At 44.5% G+C, this 20377-nt stretch overlaps 1 protein-coding gene across 1 annotated transcript in view; it reads left to right on the forward strand.

The window, feature by feature from the left end:
- Positions 1 to 20377, forward strand: part of QSOX1 (quiescin sulfhydryl oxidase 1) — a 94297-nt gene that overhangs the window by 23217 nt on the left and 50703 nt on the right. Inside the window, exon 2 of the mRNA XM_066625883.1 lies at positions 11395 to 11495. Coding sequence (XP_066481980.1) covers positions 11395 to 11495 — 101 coding nt within the window. The remainder of the gene's footprint in view (positions 1 to 11394; positions 11496 to 20377) is intronic.

A 20377-nucleotide genomic window follows, 5' to 3' on the forward strand; every position in this document is an offset into this window, starting at 1 on the left:
GAAACATTGTACGGTAGGGGATTACCTACAGAGAAAACTAGATATTATATAGAAGTTTATTAATTTTTATGCAAGGGTAGTGTAAAATGAAATCAAGAGAAGTTACAAGTAGAAGGTTTTAATTGTTAGTGGTTTTTATATGTACAATGGTGGAGAGATGGAAGTGAAGGGGTCATATGGTTTTGAGCAGGGAGAGACATTATTAGAAACAACTATGTACAGAAGATGTACAGAAACAACTATGTACAGAAGGGTTATTGCTAAAATGTATGAGTTGTTGAAATTTTTGTTGTAGGTTTTGGTTTAGTTGTGCTATTCCATATTGATTTTATTTGTTATAAATAAATATTAGATTAAAAAAGAAACAAGGTGGCCTCTATAGTGTGTTCAGAGTATGGTTACATCATGGTAACCTCTGTACAACCGTTTTCAGTGAGAGGGCGCCATTTTGCTATTTTAAAAATAACCATGCTGGAAGCATGCTAGCAGCATGCTGGGAATGCCACTTCCTGATTTTCTCTAGGTAAAAAAAGAACGCAGTCTGTATTTGAGCCTACAATCCATTGAGATTTCTGTTAGGAGCAAAAACTGGCACAGGGCAGACAGAATGCAGGAAAAATGTCAATAGACTGAAGGATAGTGGCATATTTTTTTCCTTCTCCTTTTGGTTACCTAAACCGAAGACTGAGGCTGGTGACAAACCAGATTGCCTATGACCCATACACTTCATTTCCAGCCCCTGCTCTCCAGTAGCTTCATGCCAATCTGGAGTTGAATGATCAGGCCTCACTGATGCAACAAGGACAGGAAGAGAAGACCAGTGCCAGCCCTCTCTCCTTTGAGAAGGGCAAATTCCCAACCCCTGTTTGTAACCTAGCTCACATTTTCACACAACACTGGAAAACAACTGAATACTTAAAATTTGCACAAAGGAAATGGAGAATTTGCAAGTGCTGCAAGAAAAACCTAAGCTAAGGGCTTTGGCTGCTTTCAGGCACAAGATGATCTTTGTCCCACACAAATGAGAAAACAAAATTATCCCCTAGGGGAGTTTTGAGGGAATGTCATTCAGTCTTTTGAAGCATTAAAAATGGCCAGTTCAAATTCCACATCAGCCATGAACCAGTGGGCAAGCCACTGCTCTTTAAGCTTCAGCTCCCACATCTAAAATATAAATGAAACTTCTTTATCTGCGCGTGCCTGCCTTTCACCATTTCCACAGCTGTAGGTAGCAGATGGGTAGGCCTTGGCTCCATCCATTGGAAACCAATGTGAAGCTGACTAGAATGTTGATCATCCATGTGTACCTCTCAGAGGGCAATGAGTAACATGTATTCATAAAAGTACTTGTAATTGGTGCATTTCAAAACCCTTTTTATCAGATCATTATCTTTGCCCCGTTTTGTAAATGAGGTAATAGAGATGAAGGGATTTGCCCTGGATCCCTTTGAGTCAGTAGCAGAGAAGAAAAGGCAGGTGCATATCCTGTTGGAAGGAAGTGATGGTTGGCACGTTCTTGGTCCTGGGTTGCTGTCCCAACCTATGGGTGGGGCTGTTCATATTTCGAAGTTGTGCATGGGATCTGCGGATGTGGACACTTTTTTAATAAGCCTTTGGCTTAACCCATTAATCCAAATCCTAAACTGAGATTAAACCAAGTACATTATGTTTGGTTTCTTTAATACATTTATATCCTGCCACTCTTCAGTCAAAGAATTCAAGGTGATATATGTGTGATTTCCAGGAAGCCGTCAATGGGGACAGTGGCCATACCTAGACCTGTTTTAACTTGAGCAAGGTGACTGTATTGTGTGCCCTCAGAGCTTGCCCTGGGACCTTCTGCAGTCTCTTATTTTTCCCTATCCCTCCTCTTTTTATTATTGCTTCTTCTTCAACCTTCCATCTAATTCAGTGGTTCTCACACATTTAGCACCGGGACCCACTTTTTAGACTGAGAATCTGCCAGGACCCACCGGAAGTAATGTCATGACCAGAAGTGATATCATCAAGCAGGAAAAATTTTAACAATCCTTGGCTGCAATCCTACCCACGTTTACCCAGGAGTAAGTCCCATTCATTGTTAAAAGAATATACATAGTAGCCTGTTAAAAGGTCTGTAACATTTCCCCAAATGCAGTCATATGCTGTTGTAGCATGAAGTCTAATATATTAAAAATAAAATAATTGAAATGAATAGGGACCCGCCTGAAATTGGTTTGCAACCCACCTAGTGGGTTGCAACCTACAGTTTGAGAAACACTGATCTAATTCTAAGTGCCTGGGGGGTAGATACCTTTTTCCTCATATTGAGAAGGGCACATGAAACAGCACATGGATTGTAGCTCAGTAGTAGAGAAGTTATTTTTGTCATCCTTGTCAGATGGGGCTGGGAAAGACCGCCTTTGTTTAAAAGAGCACCTTCACTGCCTGAAACCCTGGAGAGTTACTGCCAATCAGTGTAGAAAATACTGGCCTAGATGTTCTGATTTGGGATAAGGCAACTTGATAGGTTCTTCATGCTGGTTTGGTTAGTACCTGGTAGTGTTCTACATAGGGTAATCCCTTATGCAGTGCCTTAAGATGGGATTATAAATATAGTAGATCCATGGTATCGTGTAACACTTGCCACATCCCTTTAAAGCAGGGGTGCCCAAACCCCGGCCCTGGGGCCACTTGCAGCCCTCGAGGCCTCTCAATGCAGCCATCAGGGAACCCCCCCCATCTAAAATGAGCCTCTGGCCCTCCAGAGATTTGTTGGAGCCCACACTAGTCCAACGCAACTGCTCTCAGTTTGAGGGTGACTGTTCGACCTCTCGCATGAGCTGTGGGATGAGGGCTTCCTCCACTGCTTGCTGTTTCACATCTGTGATGCAGTAGCGACAGCAAAGGAAAGGCCAGCCTTGCTTTGTGCAAGGCTTTTTAGAGGCATTGAGCTATTGCAAGACCTTCATTCATTCATAAGTTCATCTTCAATATATTCATTTATATAAACTTATGTAAATTTATTCAAATTTAAAATGTAAATTAATTCTTTTTTTGCCTGGCCCCTGACACAGTGTCAGAGGGACAATGTGGCCCTCCTGCCAAAAACTTTGGACACCTCTGCTTTACAGGGCAGGAGACGAGAAGAAGTAGGGAAGCAATCCCCTGCAAACAGGAAGTGCTTTGCGATCACTCAGTTTCAAAATTCCATGCCTCAGGGAGTCCTGCAAAGGGTTTGCACTGGGGCTCCCCACACCTCCTGCAGCCTCCAGCAGCCCTCATTAAGTCCAAGTAAGTGAAAGCACCCCCGTTAGGGATGCGATCCTGGGGATCGCTTCCCTGCCCTTGCCCTCCCCCGCAAAGACTTTACTAAAGGAGTACAGCTCTCTCAAAGTTTGAGAACTACTGTGGTAGATGATGCTGTATAAATAATACTAACAATTTTTGACAATCTTTTTTTGGGGGGGGGTGAAGGGGGCTAAACTATTAGCTCTTATGATCAGATATGCATTTCAAAATTTGTAGCAGTTCTCTGGGGGTTCTAACAGCACAACCCTATGTATATCTACTTAGAAGTAAGTTCCATTGTATTGAATGTGGCTTCCTCCCAATAAAGTTGAGTATAGGATTGTAGTTTAAGGAAGGATATGCCTGCCAGTGTAATGGCAAAATGAAGGAAAAGGTGGTCTGTTATTGGTGCAATGGTCTGCTTGTTCAAGCCAATAACAAAGGCTGATCTGCTAATATTCTTAGGGGTTTTGCTTTGACTCTCCCTCTGTGTAAAATTGTTGGTGTGGCTGGTGTCCCCCGTGTCGCCCAGTAACTTCCTCCTTTGGCTGGGGCTAGGTCTTGTGCACAGTCTGAATTCCCGTATGAGATTCCAGGCAGAAAGCCTGCTATTGTGACTTCTCGTGGCCTGGTAATCTTTCCTTAACGCTCTTCTATCTGCTTCTCCTGTCCTTGCTCTTCTTTCCCCCACATGCTCCAAATCCTTGATTGTTGTTTTTTTTTAAAGCCTAAGCAGGAACTTGTGGGTTGAGGCACAAAAGTCTTTCTGTTTGCGCAAACTTAAATCCAAACAAGCAATTTTGCTTGCATTTTATCAGCTTGCATATTTTATTTTGGTTACAATGACTTTTCAAGGCTCCCTTCCATGAGCAGAACTCTCCTTCCAACCTAGGAAGGAGCTCCCAATGGGTGGCATCCAGACTAGTGCATCCATCCAAGTGTATCTCTGCCCCCAAATGCTGGAGCTTTTCCTGGATATTAAACGTGCACATACTTTACAATCCTAAAATCACTGTACCTCTAAAATCATAATAGCATAAAACTTGATTTTTAGAAGAGAGTGCAGAGATTCTTGAATTGTTTTTGACTGTCTTATGTGCTAAATATCATATTCCACACAAACTCCCCATGTACAGAATTAAGGATGGCACATCTGATCACCATGCAGAAGTGAAATAACACAAATTCAGTTCTGGACCAAACTACGTGCTATGTTAAGCACATCCTTGGAAAGTGCCATGCTTGAGGTCCGTCCCCCCCCCCCCCCGTCCATATATAGCAACTTCAGCATCCTGGTCGAGACTGAGACTGGGGGGAGGGCTTTAACCCTTTGCAAGAGGACTTGGCTTTAAGTCAATTGGACCAATTGCTACCAATTGGGCCCCACACCTAAGGGGTCTCTGCACTAAGGTAATTAGTCTTGTATGAAATTTTATATTAAAATATGCTTAGATCCACTTACCAATAAACTGCAATGCACTTTTTAAGCACACATTTTGATTGCTTCCCTTTTACTATGAAAATATAAATTCTATCATAAATTTTATTTGTACCTCTAAGGTTCTATAGATCTTGGCTGTGAACCTGGGGTCCCTCAAAAATGTTTCCAATTGGACCCTGCAGCTCCCAAGGCTGGCCTGCTTTGCCCCATCATGGTCTGATATAGGCCATGTCACTCCTCCAATAGTTCCTACTAGATCCTGAGAGAAGTTCCCATTGGCATCATGGAATATCTGGATAGAAACTCCAGAAGGGAAGGAAATGGCTTCACAACCTTTTGCCCCATCTTTTTATGTCTGCCTTTCCACTGATACATGCTTGTGTGTGTTCATATGCATGCACCATTTTCCATGAGTCTCAGTCCTTCACACATGCATGCAACATACATTTCAAATTATTTAAAGACCCTCCCCCCCAAATGCACAAATTGTATAAATCGTGCAAGTTGATCCAGAGTTACTCAGTTTACTTAACTTATGATTATAGAACGTGAATATTTTAAATTTAGCTTTCCATAGTGATTGCATATTATTTAATACCATTCCAGGGATGGGTCATGCTGGTGACATGACCAAAGCCATCCAGATATATTTGACTGATCTGGGATTTGCCCACGTGCAGGCCAGTGTGCAGATTCTTTCCTTTTGAGCACTATGGTTGTCCCAATCACATTACTTGACCATTGGTCAAACTCACTGGTGGGCGGGCACCTTATTCCCATCAAGGAGGAAGCAGGGAGAGGCAGGGAATGGTATGTTCGCAAGGGCTTCCTCATGCTGTGTCCTGTTTAAACTCTTCTCCTGGTAGTTGGCACTAAAGACCTTGGGTGGAGCAGCTGACATGTTGACAGTTGTTAGGACTCTGTTGACAGGGCGGGGACTGGGAGTTTCTCCTGATCCACCGCATTTGCAACATGCTGTCTGCAGATGACTGTTCTTGTAAAACCTTTATAACTTCCTATAGCAACATTTCCTGAGCCTGAAGTGTGTGAGTTGGCTTGTGTGCATTCTCACTCAACCCAAGTGCACATGGTTGGGGTTGGTGATTTGGAGGCAAGCAGAAGTGGAGGTGGGCAATCAAAGAGCAGCTCAGCTCTGCCTGAAGAGCCCAGCCAGTCTGCAACTTTATGGGCTAGGTGGAATCTTGTGGACTTCTCATGTCACCTGACCCCTTCTGAGTTGCTAGCTGCAGTATTGCTGTCAGGCTAACTTCAGTGGGAGTACTGCAGCGCAGCAGAGAACAGCTGTCCTCTAGTAAGTGACCAAAATGGTGCAGAATAAGGGCCCAGTCCTATCCAACTTTCCAACCCTGGTGTAGCCGTGCCAATGGGGTGTGCACTGCATGCTGTGGTGGAAGGGTAGTTATGGAGGCCCCCACAAGGTAAGGGAACATTTGTTCCCTTGCCTAGGGGCTGAATTGCAGCTGTACCAAGGCTGGAAAGCTGCACCAAAGTTGGATTGGGCCCTAAGGTACCTAGGCTCTGCTGCTAGAGTTTGTTTTATCTCTACCAGCTTACTGGCATACATAAAAATAGTCTTACTGTGTTGGGCCATTTATCCATCCTGCCCAGTATTTTTTCTCCCTAACAGTAACCAGATCCTGATGCTTCAGGTAGCCTTAACAGGAGAGAGTCCTATAGAGGTGCATAGCCATTTCCCCTGCAAACTGGACAAAGAGGCAACTTTTAAAGTGGTGCCCTCTTATATTTAGCAGGAGGAGAGCAACTCTCCCTTTTAACCTCAGCCTGGCATCTTTTCCAGTGGCTGATGTCTCTTCTGTATTTTTTTTTTCCAGATTGTGAACCCTTTGGGGTCAGAGAACCAGAGCTTCTCTTGCCTCTGGAAAGGGTGCACTCAGTGGAGGGCATGGACCTGATCTGTGGATAAGTGAATCTGTGGATCCAGGCCCTACTGTATTTTACTTTTCAATTAAAGTAGTTTACAAAGCGGTTTACATAGTAAAATAAATTAATGGTTTCCTGTCCCCCGAGGGCTCACTATCTGGAAAAAAAATGCTGGGGAGAAGGACAGTTGCTCTCCCCTTGCTAAATACATGTAAGTAATACATGTAAATAAATAAATGTAAGTAAGTGTAAAGTCATGCACACTGGGGCAAAAAATCAAAACTTCAGATATAGGCTAATGGGTTCTGAGCTGTCTGTGACAGATCAGGAGAGAGATCTTGGGGTGGTGGTGGACAGGTCAATGAAAGTGTCAACCCAATGTGCGGCGGCAGTAAAGAAGGCCAATTCTATGCTTGGGATCATTAGAAAAGGTATTGAGAACAAAACAGCTAATATTATAATGTCGTTGTACAAATCAATGGTAAGGCCACACCTGGAGTATTGTGTCCAGTTCTGGTTGCCGCATCTCAAAAAGGACATAGTAGAAATGGAAAAGGTGCAAAAGAGAGTGACTAAGATGATTATTGGGCTGGGGCACCTTCCCTATGAGGAAAGGCTACGGCGTTTGGGCCTCTTCAGCCTAGAAAAGAGATACCTGAGGGGGGACATGATTGAGACATACAAAATTATGCATGGGAAGGATAAAGAGAGATGCTCTTTATACTCTCTCATAACACCAGAACCAGGGGACATCCACTAAAATTGAGTATTGGGAGAGTTAGAACAGACAAAATAAAATATTTCTTTACTCAGCGTGTGGTGGGTCTGTGGAACTCCTTGCCGCAGGATGTGGTGATGGCATCTGGCTGCCTTTAAAAGGGGATTGGACAAGTTTCTGGAGGAAAAATCCATTATGGGTTACAAGCCATGACGTGCACATGCAACCTCCTGATTTTAGAAATGGGCTATGTCAGAATGCCAATGCAAGGGAGGGCACCAGGATGCAAATCACTTGTTATCTGGTGTGCTCCCAGGGGCATTTGGTGGGCTGCTGTGAGATACAAAAAGCTGGACTAGATGGGCCTATGGCCTGATCCAGTGGGGCTGTTCTTATGTTCTTACAAGAGAGCACCACTTTACAGAAGGCACCGTTTTCACAGAGAAGCTGGAAGTTGCATTTTTTAACCTTAAGGCTCAGTCTGGGTCTGGCAGAGGCAGTGATGTCCCCTCGGCTCTGGGGGATGGGGGGTGTTTACCCATATCCACAGTTTCACTTAACTGTGGGGGTTCTGTTCTGGAACCCCTGCAGATATGTGGGCATGCCTGTATAAACATTCTTAATACAGTAATTTTCTTGTTGCGCTGTCTGTCTTTTGCAATTATAGCTGCCAGGATCAACTGCATTCCTTGGAGACCCAGGAGATCATGATTGTAGTGGGTGAGACCCAGGAGATCATGATTGTAGTGGGTGGGTCCAGATGCTGGTGGAATTCCAGCACACACAAGATATTTTGCATCCTGGCTGGGTTGGTGGTGGTTCAGTAAAATGTAGGCTGAAGTTCCAAACCTCTTCTACGAATTAGAATGGAATTCCTGAGCATCTTTATGAGTACAATGTTTTTACACCACCCTGAGCTCCATGGAGGAAGGGCAGTTTAAAAATGTGAAAAGTAAAGGTTAAGGAGTTCCTCCCCTCCTTTTATATTCACAACAACCCTATGAAGTAGGTGAGGCTGAGAGATAGAGCCCAAGGTCACCCAGGAAGCTTCATGGCTGAGCAAGGATTTGAACCTGGATCTTTCAGGTCTAAGTCCAACTCCCAAACCTCTATACCAGTGGTTCCCAAAGTGGTGAGTTGCAACCCACCATAGGAAACCAGTAATAGGTGTCCTGACAGTGCCACAGCAGTCACAACACTGTGGGGACCAAGGATTTTCCCCCTTGCTTTCAGGGTCTCGCTGCCCTTGGGGAGGGTCTGAGAGGCCAGCAGCCTCCTCCACTTGTGTCTTTTCACAAGAACAAGAACCTCTTGTTCACAAGAACAAGAACCTCTTGTTCACAAGAACAAGAACCTCTGTCTTTTCAGCTTGTTCGCCCACATCCAGCTCCCAACAGCCTCCAGACAGTGGTCCAGAACTTTGCCTCCTTGGAATCAGGAGGAAAGGAGAGAAAGAGCTGGGTGTCATTAGCATATTGATGGCACCCTACTCCAAACCTCCAGATGACCTCTCCCAGTGGCTTCATGTAGATGTTAAACAGCATGGGGGACAGAATGGAGCCTTGCGGAACCCCACATCTAAGAGGCCAGGATGCCGAACAGGCATCCCCCTGCACCACCTTCTGGAATCTGTCAGCCAGGAAGGAGTGGAACCACTGCAGCACAGTGCCTCCAAGCCCCAACTCAGCCAACTGACCCAGAAGGACACCATGGTCAATGGTGTCGAAGGCCACTGAGAGGCCCAGTAGGACTAACAGGAACACACTCCCCCTGTCCATTCCCTGGCGCAGATCATCCACCAAGGCAACCAAGAAGTCTCTGTTCCAAACCCCGGCTTGAAGCCAGACTGAAAAGGACCCAGATAATCAGCTTCATCCAAGACCCTCTGGAGCTGCGACGCCACCACCCTCTCAATCACCTTGCCCAGAAATGGAATATTAGAGACTGGTCGAAAGTTGTTCAAGTTAGTAGGATCCAGGGAGGGTTTCTTTAGGAGGGGGTGAACCACTGCCTGCTTCAAGAATGGTGGCAGTACTCCTTCCCTCCGAGAAGAATTCACCACCCTCCCTGTCTACTCGGCCAATCCCCCCAGGGCGGATCTACTTAGCCATGCTGGACAAGGGTTGAGCGGGCAAAAAGATGGTCTCACATTCCATAGAATCCTGTCCACATCCTCAGGTTCCACAAGCTGGAAAGAATCCCATAAGATGGGTTAGACCAGGGCTGTCAAACATAAGGCCCGGGGGCCAGATGCAGCCCTTGGAAGCTTTTAATTTGGCCCTCAGGCTCTCAGCTGCTGCAGTGTCAAAGAGTTACTGCTGAAAGGGCAGCCCACTTGAAAATTTGGCTCTGCCATATCTTGAAATATGATCAAGATTCGCATATTTTCTCTTCTTCCATTTGCAGCTAATGAGATTCTAAGTGAGAAAAAAGTTATTATTTTTGGTTGTGACCTGTTTAATGACATCACTTCCTACCTAATGACATCACCTCTGGCCCTCAGCAGGCATCATGAATGCTATTCGGTTCGCTGTATGAAATGAGTTTGACACCCCTGGGTTAGACAGATGCCCCAGGGACATCACTAGGTACTGCTAATGTGGTGTTCAAGTTGTGCCGGATCTAATCGACTTTGTCCACGAAGTGCTTAGCAAACTTGTCACAGTGAACCTCTGTGTGCTCCTCCCCATCAATGGAGGGGGGGGCGAGATGGAGTAGGCCACGAACCATACGGAAGAGCTCAGCCGGACGATTCTCTGTGGACGTGATGGCGGCAGAAAAGTATGAACTTTTAGCTGCCGCTGCTACCACCACCCTAGAATATGCTCTGAGATGGATTCTGGTCTCTATGAGGTCAGACTCAGCACAAGTCTTTCGCCACCATCGATCTAGGTGTCATTCTAATATATGACTCAGTTGTATAATAGGCAATTATTACTTTTGCTCATGGTGAGATTGATTATGCATTGGGTGACTGACAGTGTTCATGATCGCATCCTGTATACTGATGAAGCTATATAAATAATAGCTAAAGGCACACAACCAATTATTTGAATAGTTATTTCACATCAACGTGAGTTTCAGCCTGCTACATCTCTACACATTCTGGCCATTTGTAGCTCTCTATTCTGTGTCCCAGGTTTTTTTAATCATCTGGACCAGAGGTTCTCAAACTCTCATGGAGAGTTTGAGCCACAGTAAGTCCTTGCGGAGGTGGGGGGAAGACAGTGACACAATTCTGGGGATTGTGTCGCTCAGAGAGCTGCAGGGACTGGCATGTACTTACCAGTCCCTGCAGCAGCATCCTGGGGGTTCAGTGGGCCCTGCGTGAGCATCTGCAGGGCTCCCCAGTCTCCAGAAAGTGAATGCGGAGCAATCATGCTCCACCTCTGCAAAACTGGAAGTGGAGCATGATTGCTCTGCTTTCACTTTTAGAAGGCTGGAGAGCCCTGCAGATGCTCGCGCAGGGCTTCCTGCACTCCCGGGAGGCTGCTGCAGGGACTGGTAAGTACATGTCAGTACCTGCATCCCCCTGAGTGACGCGATCCTGGGGATTGTATCGCTGCCTCTCTATGTCTCCACCCCTTGAGGGGGCAGAAGCCAGGGCCCTCTGGCTGGGGCGTCGTGATGCCCCATTTTTGAGAAGCCCTGATCTAGACTCTGGCCTCTTTTCTTCTCCTAGTTGCTCTGGGCTTCCCCCTCTTTCAACTCGTCTTTCCTCTGGTAGCCTGCCATTTAAGCCCCATGTCCTCTCCTTATCTGTACCTGTGTTTCCATCCTTCTTTCTCTAGGGTGAGTCAGTAACAGCCAGACACCTGTCTGCTTGCAGCTCAGAGGTGTCCCCCCCCCACAAACTATAGTTAACAGGTATTCATGTTTTATTTTAAAATTATTCATTGAATGTAGTTTTGTATCCTGTGAAAAAATAACCAAGTTTTATCTCTCCCCATATACCTTTATTTCTTCATGGACTCATCAATACACTTCATGTTTGCTTTATCTATATATTTGTACCAGAAAGGAGAGACCTTAATGCCTGGTGCATCTTCTTTTCTTCCCCCAGATTGGAGGCCTGCTGTGATGTTGGGTGTGATAGATTGTGCTGACATGGCCAATCAGAAAGTATGTTCAGACTTTGGAATTACTGGCTACCCAACTTTGAAGGTAAAGTTTCTATTAGGATACGCTTTGAGGGTAATGTTCCAGATTAACACTTCATCTGGGCATTGTGGGAAATGATGGTGGCTGCCAGGATATGACTGTACAGCAGACTCCACTGCCCACTGTAGCTATAAGTGCTGGTAGCCATTGTAAATACGAAAACAAAAATATGGTGAAGGGCATTAAAATTAAAAAATCAAAAAATGAGTAACGAATGTATTCTACATCAAACGTACCTTGAATAACAACAAGAAATTGATCTTTGTGTATCCCTAATGCAAAGCCTACTTCAACTGGTATGGGCATGTGCCTCAGATGGCATGTGGTTCTTGGTCAATAGCTCTGAGGTCTTTGTCTTCAGGTTGTGAGGTTTTGATTTATACATTTGTAACCCTGCGAGTATAAACCAGAGCAGGACTCTGAGAAATGAATTGAAGGTTTACAGGTTGCAGAATCTTCCAAACTCCAAGTTACCCTCAGGTTCTGGCTGGGTCCCCCAAGTTACCCCACCCCTTTAATCTCATGGCTTCAAACAGCCATCTTTGAGAACATAGTGTGGGACTGGAAGATCAGGTTGCCAAGGCAACCCAGAGAGACTTCTCTGTCTTCCTGTTCTGGTCTTCAAAAGACAACTGTAACAGACAGACATGAACCCTCAGTATACCTAAGCAACTTTCTTATCTGCTAGCTCTGTGCCCTCAAAAGTGGCTGCATTGATAATGTTTGCAAACAGCTATGAAAGAAAGGAGATGGCGGGGGGGGGGGAAGAGGAGAAGGTATTGTACTGTGCAGTATATGAACTTTGTGCCCCTTAAGCATCGCCAAACTGGGGATGGTCAGTAGGCCACTTGTAAAATAAAAAGGTTAGCTTAGGCTCAGCTCTTAATTTTGAGAGGAAAGAAAAGGAAGAAAGATTCATCCAGAGAGGAAAAGAGACAGCTGTGATCTTTTGATTTGTAATTATGTTGCCCACAACTTTCTGCACTCTATAGCCAGCAAATCAGAAAGAGGTTGGAGAGCATCATGGATTCTGTGACAGTTGCAGGCTAGAGATAAACAGTCAGCTTGAAAAAGCCTTTGGTTCTGGCCTTAGTCTGTAAGGAGTCATTTTTGCTCCTCCTTCACCTTCTCTTGTTAAGTTAGTTGTCATCTTTGTGTTTTTTAGGTGAAGAATATAAACCTGGGTTGTCTTTTAAGCATAATTTTGTCTGATTTTGTCCTACTTGTTAGGGGAATTGTAAGCTAGTGCAGGGGTGTCCAAAGTTTTTGGCAGGAGGGCCACATCATCTCTCTGACACTGCGTCAGGGGCCGGGGAAAGAAAGAATTAATTTACATTTAAAATTTGAATAAATTGACATAAGTTTACATAAATGAATATATTAAAGATGAACTTATATGAATGATTGAAGGTCTTGCAATAGCTTAAGGCCTATGAAAGGCCTTGCACAAAGCAAGGCTGGCCTTTGCTGCCACTACTGCATCACAGACATGAAACAGCAAGCAGTGGAGGAAGCCCTCATCCCATAGCTTATGCAAAGAGGTCAAACAGTTGCCTTCACACTGAGAGCAGTTGTGTCGGGCCAGTGTGGGCTCCAACAAATCTCTGGAGGGCTGGAGGCTCATTGGAGACTGGGGGCTCCCTGATGGCCGCATTGAGAGGCCTCGAGGGCCGCAAGTGGCCCCAGGGCTGGGGTTTGGGCACCCCTGAGCTAGTGTACTGGGGGCACTGGCTGTGAATTTGGGGCTTCTTTTTGCTTAGTCTACTAAGATGACCTTCTACTAGACCTTCTACTAGAATTTGGGGCTTCTTTTTGCTTAGTCTACTAAGATGACCTTAGTCTACTAAGATGACCTTCTGTCTGAGCTGACATAGAAGTATTCATGGTAATTAGGGCTGCTGATTCTCGGGTAGGGTTATTTGGATGGGGTTGAACTCCCCTTGAAGAATCATGTTAAGTATAGAAGTGCTGCTGGAGTTGGCACTGCTTCTTAAGAAATAGTTAGTGGCTACAGCAAGGGGTCCATTTGTACAGCTTAATTTTGTATGTTTTCTATGCCTGTTTCTGAAGGAGGAAGATTTGGTAAGAGTCAAACATGCCTTTGTTACATCCAGGTTGGATCGTGCTAACCCAAGTCTTGTACAGTACTGTACTTCCGTCATAGCAAGGATTGCTGGTGGAAGTTAGCAACAGTCCCTAAACTTACTCTTGAAACAATCTGGCACAGCTACCAGTCTCTATCAGTCCTGGCTCCTCTGCCACATGGAGTTTTTCTTTAAATTGTAGGTTTGAATCCTTTCTTCAATCTGAAAAGTCTTGTCTCTTTAAGAGTTTTTCTTCAAAGAAGTCTGTGGTCATTGCTATACTTTTGCTAGCCATATGTACCTATTGTAGCCATTTGTGGCATGTTGGCAGCTGGGAAGTCAGGTGGGGAGAAGAGCTTACTCTCTTCTGGCTTACAAAAGCTTTCCTGTCTAACTGTTGAGAGATGAGTCTTACCACAGGGGATAAAGTGAGTAGCTTCTTATAAGAATGCTTTTAAGAGCACAGGCCCTGAGAAGCTGATAAAATAAAGGATTTTAATCAGAACAATGGTGTAGCTAGCGAGGGCCGTGGGGGCTGTCTGCCCTAGATACCAACCTTGGAGGAGGGTGACACCTCAAGTAACTCAAACCGCTAAAATCACAGTGTTTAAGAATAATACCATCATGCTATATACCGATGGATGCAGAATTTCCAGCAGAATGCATGAAAAAAACCAGAATGAAATATCTCCTATCAGAAGATATTGCCAAAAAACCAGGAAAAAAATGCATGGAGTCCTATGGAAAGTGAAACTAAGCCACATCATGCATTTACTCATGAGTAGGCAAATATCTCTTAGTCCATCAGAAAGGGCAGGCTGAGAGGAATCCAACAACACCAGAATGCTCCTGATCCAATGATCACAGCCCCCTCAAAAACACACAAGAAGGAAGTCCCTCCCTCCAAGCTGATGAATGCATTGAGCCCTATAGAAAGTGAAACTAAGCACTTAATTGTGAGTAAGCAAATGTGCCTTGGCTCCTGGTCAACTCAGGAAAGGGGAATGCGAGGCCACCAGAATGGTCCTGGCCTGATGAAACTGGAGCTCAGCAAATGCTCCCTCCCCAAAAAGAATAAAACAGAGGCTTGAGAGGATAAGGTGAATTTTTTCTATTTTAGACTTGTAAAGCTAGGTGAGTCTGATAGGGTTATGCTTGAAATATAAGAACTTAAATTGAACTAGGTAGAGCTGAAATAATCACGGATTATTTTTTTTGTGGACAGGAGGGAGGGCGTTATCGCAGGCAGGCAACAGAGAAAATTCACTTGGTGGATCAGGGCTGGCTTCCCATTATTTGCTTTTCTTTAATTTATTTATTTATAATTTATTTTAATTTGCTTGATGATGTCACTTGCAGCCATGACATCACTTGAAAAGTTAATTTTGTTGAATGGGGTGACAAAAATTTATGGACCCTGGGTGTCCTAGCCACTCCACTGAATCAGAACAAAGTTGATCAGTGACCTGACCTGGATTCTGAAGCTAAATATTTAGCTGAAGCTCAAAGCATTATGGAGTATATTTGGCATCTTGTATTTGTTCCTCTGCTTACACACTAGGGTAACAGTAAGAACTGGGTTTTTGGGGGGAGAAGTGATCTTTTTGTTGTTGTTCAGCACTATTTGAAGGCAAGACAATCTTGGAAATGACTTAACTTTTTCAGTGTACAACCTGATTCAGTTTCAGCTTTTTCCATGCAGTCCCATATATGTTTTCATTCAGTTTCAGTTTCAGCTTTTTCCATGCAGTCTATCTGTTCATGTAGTTAATGGGGACTAGTGCGGACAGCGACCTCTTGGGTTTATATTGCTGGGATGCCTTGGGAGAAAGGTTATCTTCCCTTTTTAGTAGGTAGGTCATGTTGGTCTGTTAGAACCAGATGGCCAGTGTTTGTGTTCAGTGGAATCAAAAGGATCCCTTTTCACTGAGGTTGGCTTCTGCCCTGATCAGTTCTGAAGACTTTGACTTTCCTACCGAGCCATGTTTCTTCAGAAACTGGAACCACAGGAACTTGAAAATGAACACAAAGAAGGGGATAGTTTTACCACCAATATGAGGCCCTGTACAACTCCAGTGCAGACATAGTTAAACCAAGAGTTTGAAACATGCTCTACCAAAAGCCTCTTGTTAGACAGACTCCCTCCAAGGTGTTAGGGTCATATTAATTACACTGGAACTGCTCAGGAAGTTTCTTCTTGCTTCTGGGTGCATTATCTGGAAATCGTATGGACAATTACCTGAAACATTTGTTAGGAATGTTTGCATTCTTGCAATTTCATTTTCCTAATCTCTGATCAACACATAACTGAATTCCCAGTTTTGCAAAAGAAACTCCAAACTGTTTGTACTCTACAAACTATTCATCTGCAATAAATCTGTCCAATTAGCATGATTAGGTTGTAAAATACTTAGGGTTTTTTATGACCAAACTGGATATGACACCCAAGGTCTATGTGAATAGGATCTCTTGCATTGACTGTGCAATCCTATGCATGTTTATACAGGATTCCCACTGTGTTTAGTAGGACATACTTCCAAATAAATACATTTAGGATTGCAGCCTTCAAGTGTTACTTTAAGTCCTTTGGGGGTGGAGGGTTACTATTCCAGGTCAGTACCAAAAGCCAACCCTTCCCTTACCAGTTTCCCTGATTAAAAAACTGCCCCTGCAGAGGACCACACACATAAGTACCTGTATGATGTCTTATCTAGCTATCAAAGGTATAACGTTATAGACCCCCCCACACCTCCTCCCTTGTGCACACACTCTTATTCTGTTGCTTGTTGCTAGCCTTCAAAATTCTTGGGGAAACCTGCTGATGTCGCAGTGCTCTGCTGTCCCTTTGCTTGCATTTATTTACTTTTTAGACCCAGCCTAGCTTATCTAGCAAATGTTTGATTTGTGGACACTTTGGCACATAGGAGTGTGCAGCTGGCACGGAATACTAAAGGAGTTTGCAAAGGCCTGAAACAGGCGTAGAACTAGCAAAAACTGTATGTGCTTAGTGAATAGGAACTATTTGTCCTAGAGCAGTGGTTTCTAAATCTCTACAGGGGAGTTAGAAACCAGGTAAGTATTTGTGTGAGCGAGGAAGGGGGCAGCAACAGCACCACAAGGATAGCAGCGCTCCTGCAATCAAGGGGCTTATATCTTACCTTGGGGGCAGAGCTGGCCTCCTTCAGGATCCTGGACGCTTGCAGCGCCCTCCAATGTCCTCCAAGGCTTCAGTAAACAGTGCTTATCTCTGATCGGTAGCTATTTTCGGTTTTCACACAAAAACCAAAAATAGCTGCTGACTGGAGATAAGGACTGTTTACAGAAGCCTCAGAAGGGGCTCCAAGCCTCCAGGACTCTGAAGGAGGCCAGCTCTGTCCCCAAGGTAAGAAATAAACCCCTTGGCAGTGGCAGCACTGTGATCTCTGTAGCTAGGTCGCTGCCATTGAAGCAAGACCACTCCCTTTAAGCTGCTTCTGGTTCCCCTGGTGGGTCATGACTCACCAGTTTGGAAACCACTGCCCTAGAAGCTAATCAGCAAGGAAAACTGAATTAATTGCTAATGGAAGATGGTAAAAGATATCCTATGGTGCGTGTGGGGGCTTAAAAATTTTTTCCCGTCTCTTGACAAACAAGAAGCTAATACACAAGAAAAAATAAAAAAAATGCATACGACAGCATAATGGACAGACCTGTGTTGGCTTGGTCATGTCGTGAGAATGGACAATTGCCAGATCCCAAAGGATCTCCTCTATGGAGAACTAGTGCAGGGAAAGCACCCTACAGGTGGACCTCAGCTGCAATACAAGGATGTCTGCAAGAGGTATCTGAAGGCCTTAGGAGTGGACCTCAACAGATGGGAAACCTTAGCTTCTGAGTGCCCAGCTTGGAGGCAGGCTATGCAGCATGGCCTCTCCCAGTTTGAAGAGACACTTGCCCAACAGACTGAGACAAAGAAGGAAGGCCCACAGCCAGGGAGACAGACCAGGGACAGACTACATTTACTCTCAGTGTGGAAGCGATTGTCACTCCCGAATTAGCCTTTTCAGCCACACTAGACACTGTTCCAGAACCACCATTCAGAGCGCGATACCATAGTCTTCCGAGACTGAGGGAATGCCAATAGTTGCCTGCAATGATGATTTTTCTAAATTAAATGCCTTTGTTTTGGAAAATGGTAACAATTTAAACATGATTTAAGATACAGAATTCTTATCAGAAAAATTTCCCAGCATGTGCTTTTAACATTGGGCTGGAGGAGAGGAACCAGAGAAAAATCCCTCTCTTTCTTTGTGGGCAATCTTGTGAGCATTCAAGTATCTCTAAGGGCTGCTATCAGGTTGTTCTGCTTGTGATGTGACTCTGTGGAAAGGGACCCATCTATAGAATTCCTTCAGCTTTCTGGGAACTCAGACTATTTGTTTGTGACCTCCAGCATAAGTAGCTGCAAGATCAGTTTGTTCACTGGGACCTTTGCCAGTACATGCAGGTGAAGTGCCAACTTGATGTCTCGTTCTCTGTTGCTGGGAGTTTGAGTTCACTTTCTCTCTCCTCCAGTTTTTGTTAGTTTTTTGTTTGTAACATCTAATCAGCATGTGCCTAGAAACTTCAAGGATGAATTTTAAAAAGCCAGTCACGGTTCAGCTCTAGCACTTAGGGAACTGATTTTCAAAAGAAGAAAATCTCATCTAGTATTTCTGGTGCCTTTGTTAAGGTCTCAAAGCACTCACTGTCTGAAATTAACAACTGTTGCTAGAGGCCCTGCAACAGGTATGGGGGCAAAACTGGGCACAGCCCATGCCTTCAAGATAGGACAACCAGGTCACCGCCTGGAGACTCTCTCTCTTAATGCAGACTTGCACTAGCTGGGGAACCACCAAACCAAATAAACCCCAGAAACCCTCTAACATGGTCTCTTTGGTGCATGGCAAGGCCTCAATTTTTGCAGTCCTGGGCAGGCAGCGTAACAGGGAGTTTTACTGAGCCCAGGTGAATCTCACATTCCTTATATGAATCTGTCTTCCCCCTTACTGGAACACCGGTAGCCATATTTCATGTTTCCCCTCTTTCTGAAGTTCATTTCTTTTGGGGGGGAGGGAGTACTTGCTACTTTTATATATTTTGGTTATTTTATTACTATTTGTTTATTTTAAAGTGATCTAATTCAGTGGTTCCCAAAGTCCTATTTGAACTTGGGACCATGGTAAGTAGTTGCAGGGGTGGGGGCGGGGCTTCCCCACGCCTCAGAATGCCTAATGTGGAGAAAAAACATAACTTCTGGTTTCCCGAAGGAAACCAGAAGTGTCTTTTTTCACCTCTCCAGGCCATTCTGAAGCCTGTAGAGGCAAAGTGTGGACGCCAGAGGGAACTGGAGTGCAGCTCTAGTCCCCCGGGGGGGGGGGGGGGGCTCAGATGGTGCAGAGTCTGGCTCAATGCAGGTCTGGGGGATACAGCAGTGCTGAAGACATCAAAGGGGTCTGCGAGCCCCCCAGACTATGCAGGAGGCCAGCACTATCCTTCAGGTAGGTTAAAATTATGTATATGAATCTGCCTTATGTATGTGCATCTGCTAGGATGCAGCCTCAATTTCTTCCATTCTCTCTGTTGAAGCAATATGTTAACCAATAGCAAATAGAAGAAAAGAAGGCAGATGTTGCATCTCCTTGCCCACCTATGATCATGTGGGTGCTTATGTCTTCCACCCCCACCAGACATTGTCCTGCTGCCCTTTATTTTGTGTGCGTGTGCGTGCGTGTTAGTTTGTTCAGATTGTCCTTAGACACGCAAGTTAAATACTATTTTAAAGTGGTGTTTCATTCACATGTTTAGGAATATTTCAAATGAACTGCTGCTCATGTGACTGGAGAGCAACAGGATGGCTCCTTGGGTGGAGAGGAGACATGTGCAACCCTGTTCTCCCTCGCACATTTAAAGAGGGCCTGTCAGAGTATTGCCCAAACCAAATTGAACAATGAAGAAGAGATATAGGAGAAGTAGCAGGTGCATACTCCATTCACCCCCCCCCACCCCAAAATGAATTAAATGTTTCCCTGTCGTAGGATAAGGATGACTGCTCCTGCACCTTCCAAGGAAAAAGTAGTTAAGGCACAATGAAACAGCTCCCTGACAAGAAGTCCTTCACTGATTGCAGGTTAGCACTATGCAGAGAGAGGAAACTTTCCCTTATGTGGAATAGACTGGGATATTAGAGCTTTCATTCAAAAATAATACAGATTTATTATAATACAGCTGTTTATATACCGCCTTTCTTAGTCATCAGATTTCTCCTCAGACTTTAGTCCAAGGCGGTTTACCTAGGCAGGCTTTTCTAAACCCCCTTAGGGATTTTTACAATAGAATAGTTATTTTGTAGAACTCCTCAGTCCAGCTGGATTCCTTCCCAGTGTGCACCTCCCACACTCAACATGACAGCAACTCCTCTCTGCCAGTATATCAGCCTGTTTTCAGTTCTTGGATACTTCCAGTTGTTTTGAACTGGCAGCCTTAGAACTTCAGGCATACAAAGCAGCAGCTCTACCACTGAGCCAGACCTCCTGTAAAAGAGCAGACATAAAAATAATGTATACCAAAGATACCCTTTTACTAGTGATGCAGTAAAAAATATAGTAAGAAATATCAATCAGTGCTACGAAACATGTTCCTGTGACTGTCTTGTGGTGAATGAATGCTTGCAGGGTGTATTTTGTGCACAGGGAGAGAGTAAGAACAAGGGACAGTTTTTTGAGAATAAATCCAATGCTGCCATAGTCATTTGATCCCACTCCCTGAGCTCTAGACCAAGAA

Source organism: Tiliqua scincoides, chromosome 4 (assembly GCF_035046505.1).
Source record: "Tiliqua scincoides isolate rTilSci1 chromosome 4, rTilSci1.hap2, whole genome shotgun sequence".
NCBI classification, from domain to species: domain Eukaryota; kingdom Metazoa; phylum Chordata; class Lepidosauria; order Squamata; family Scincidae; genus Tiliqua; species Tiliqua scincoides.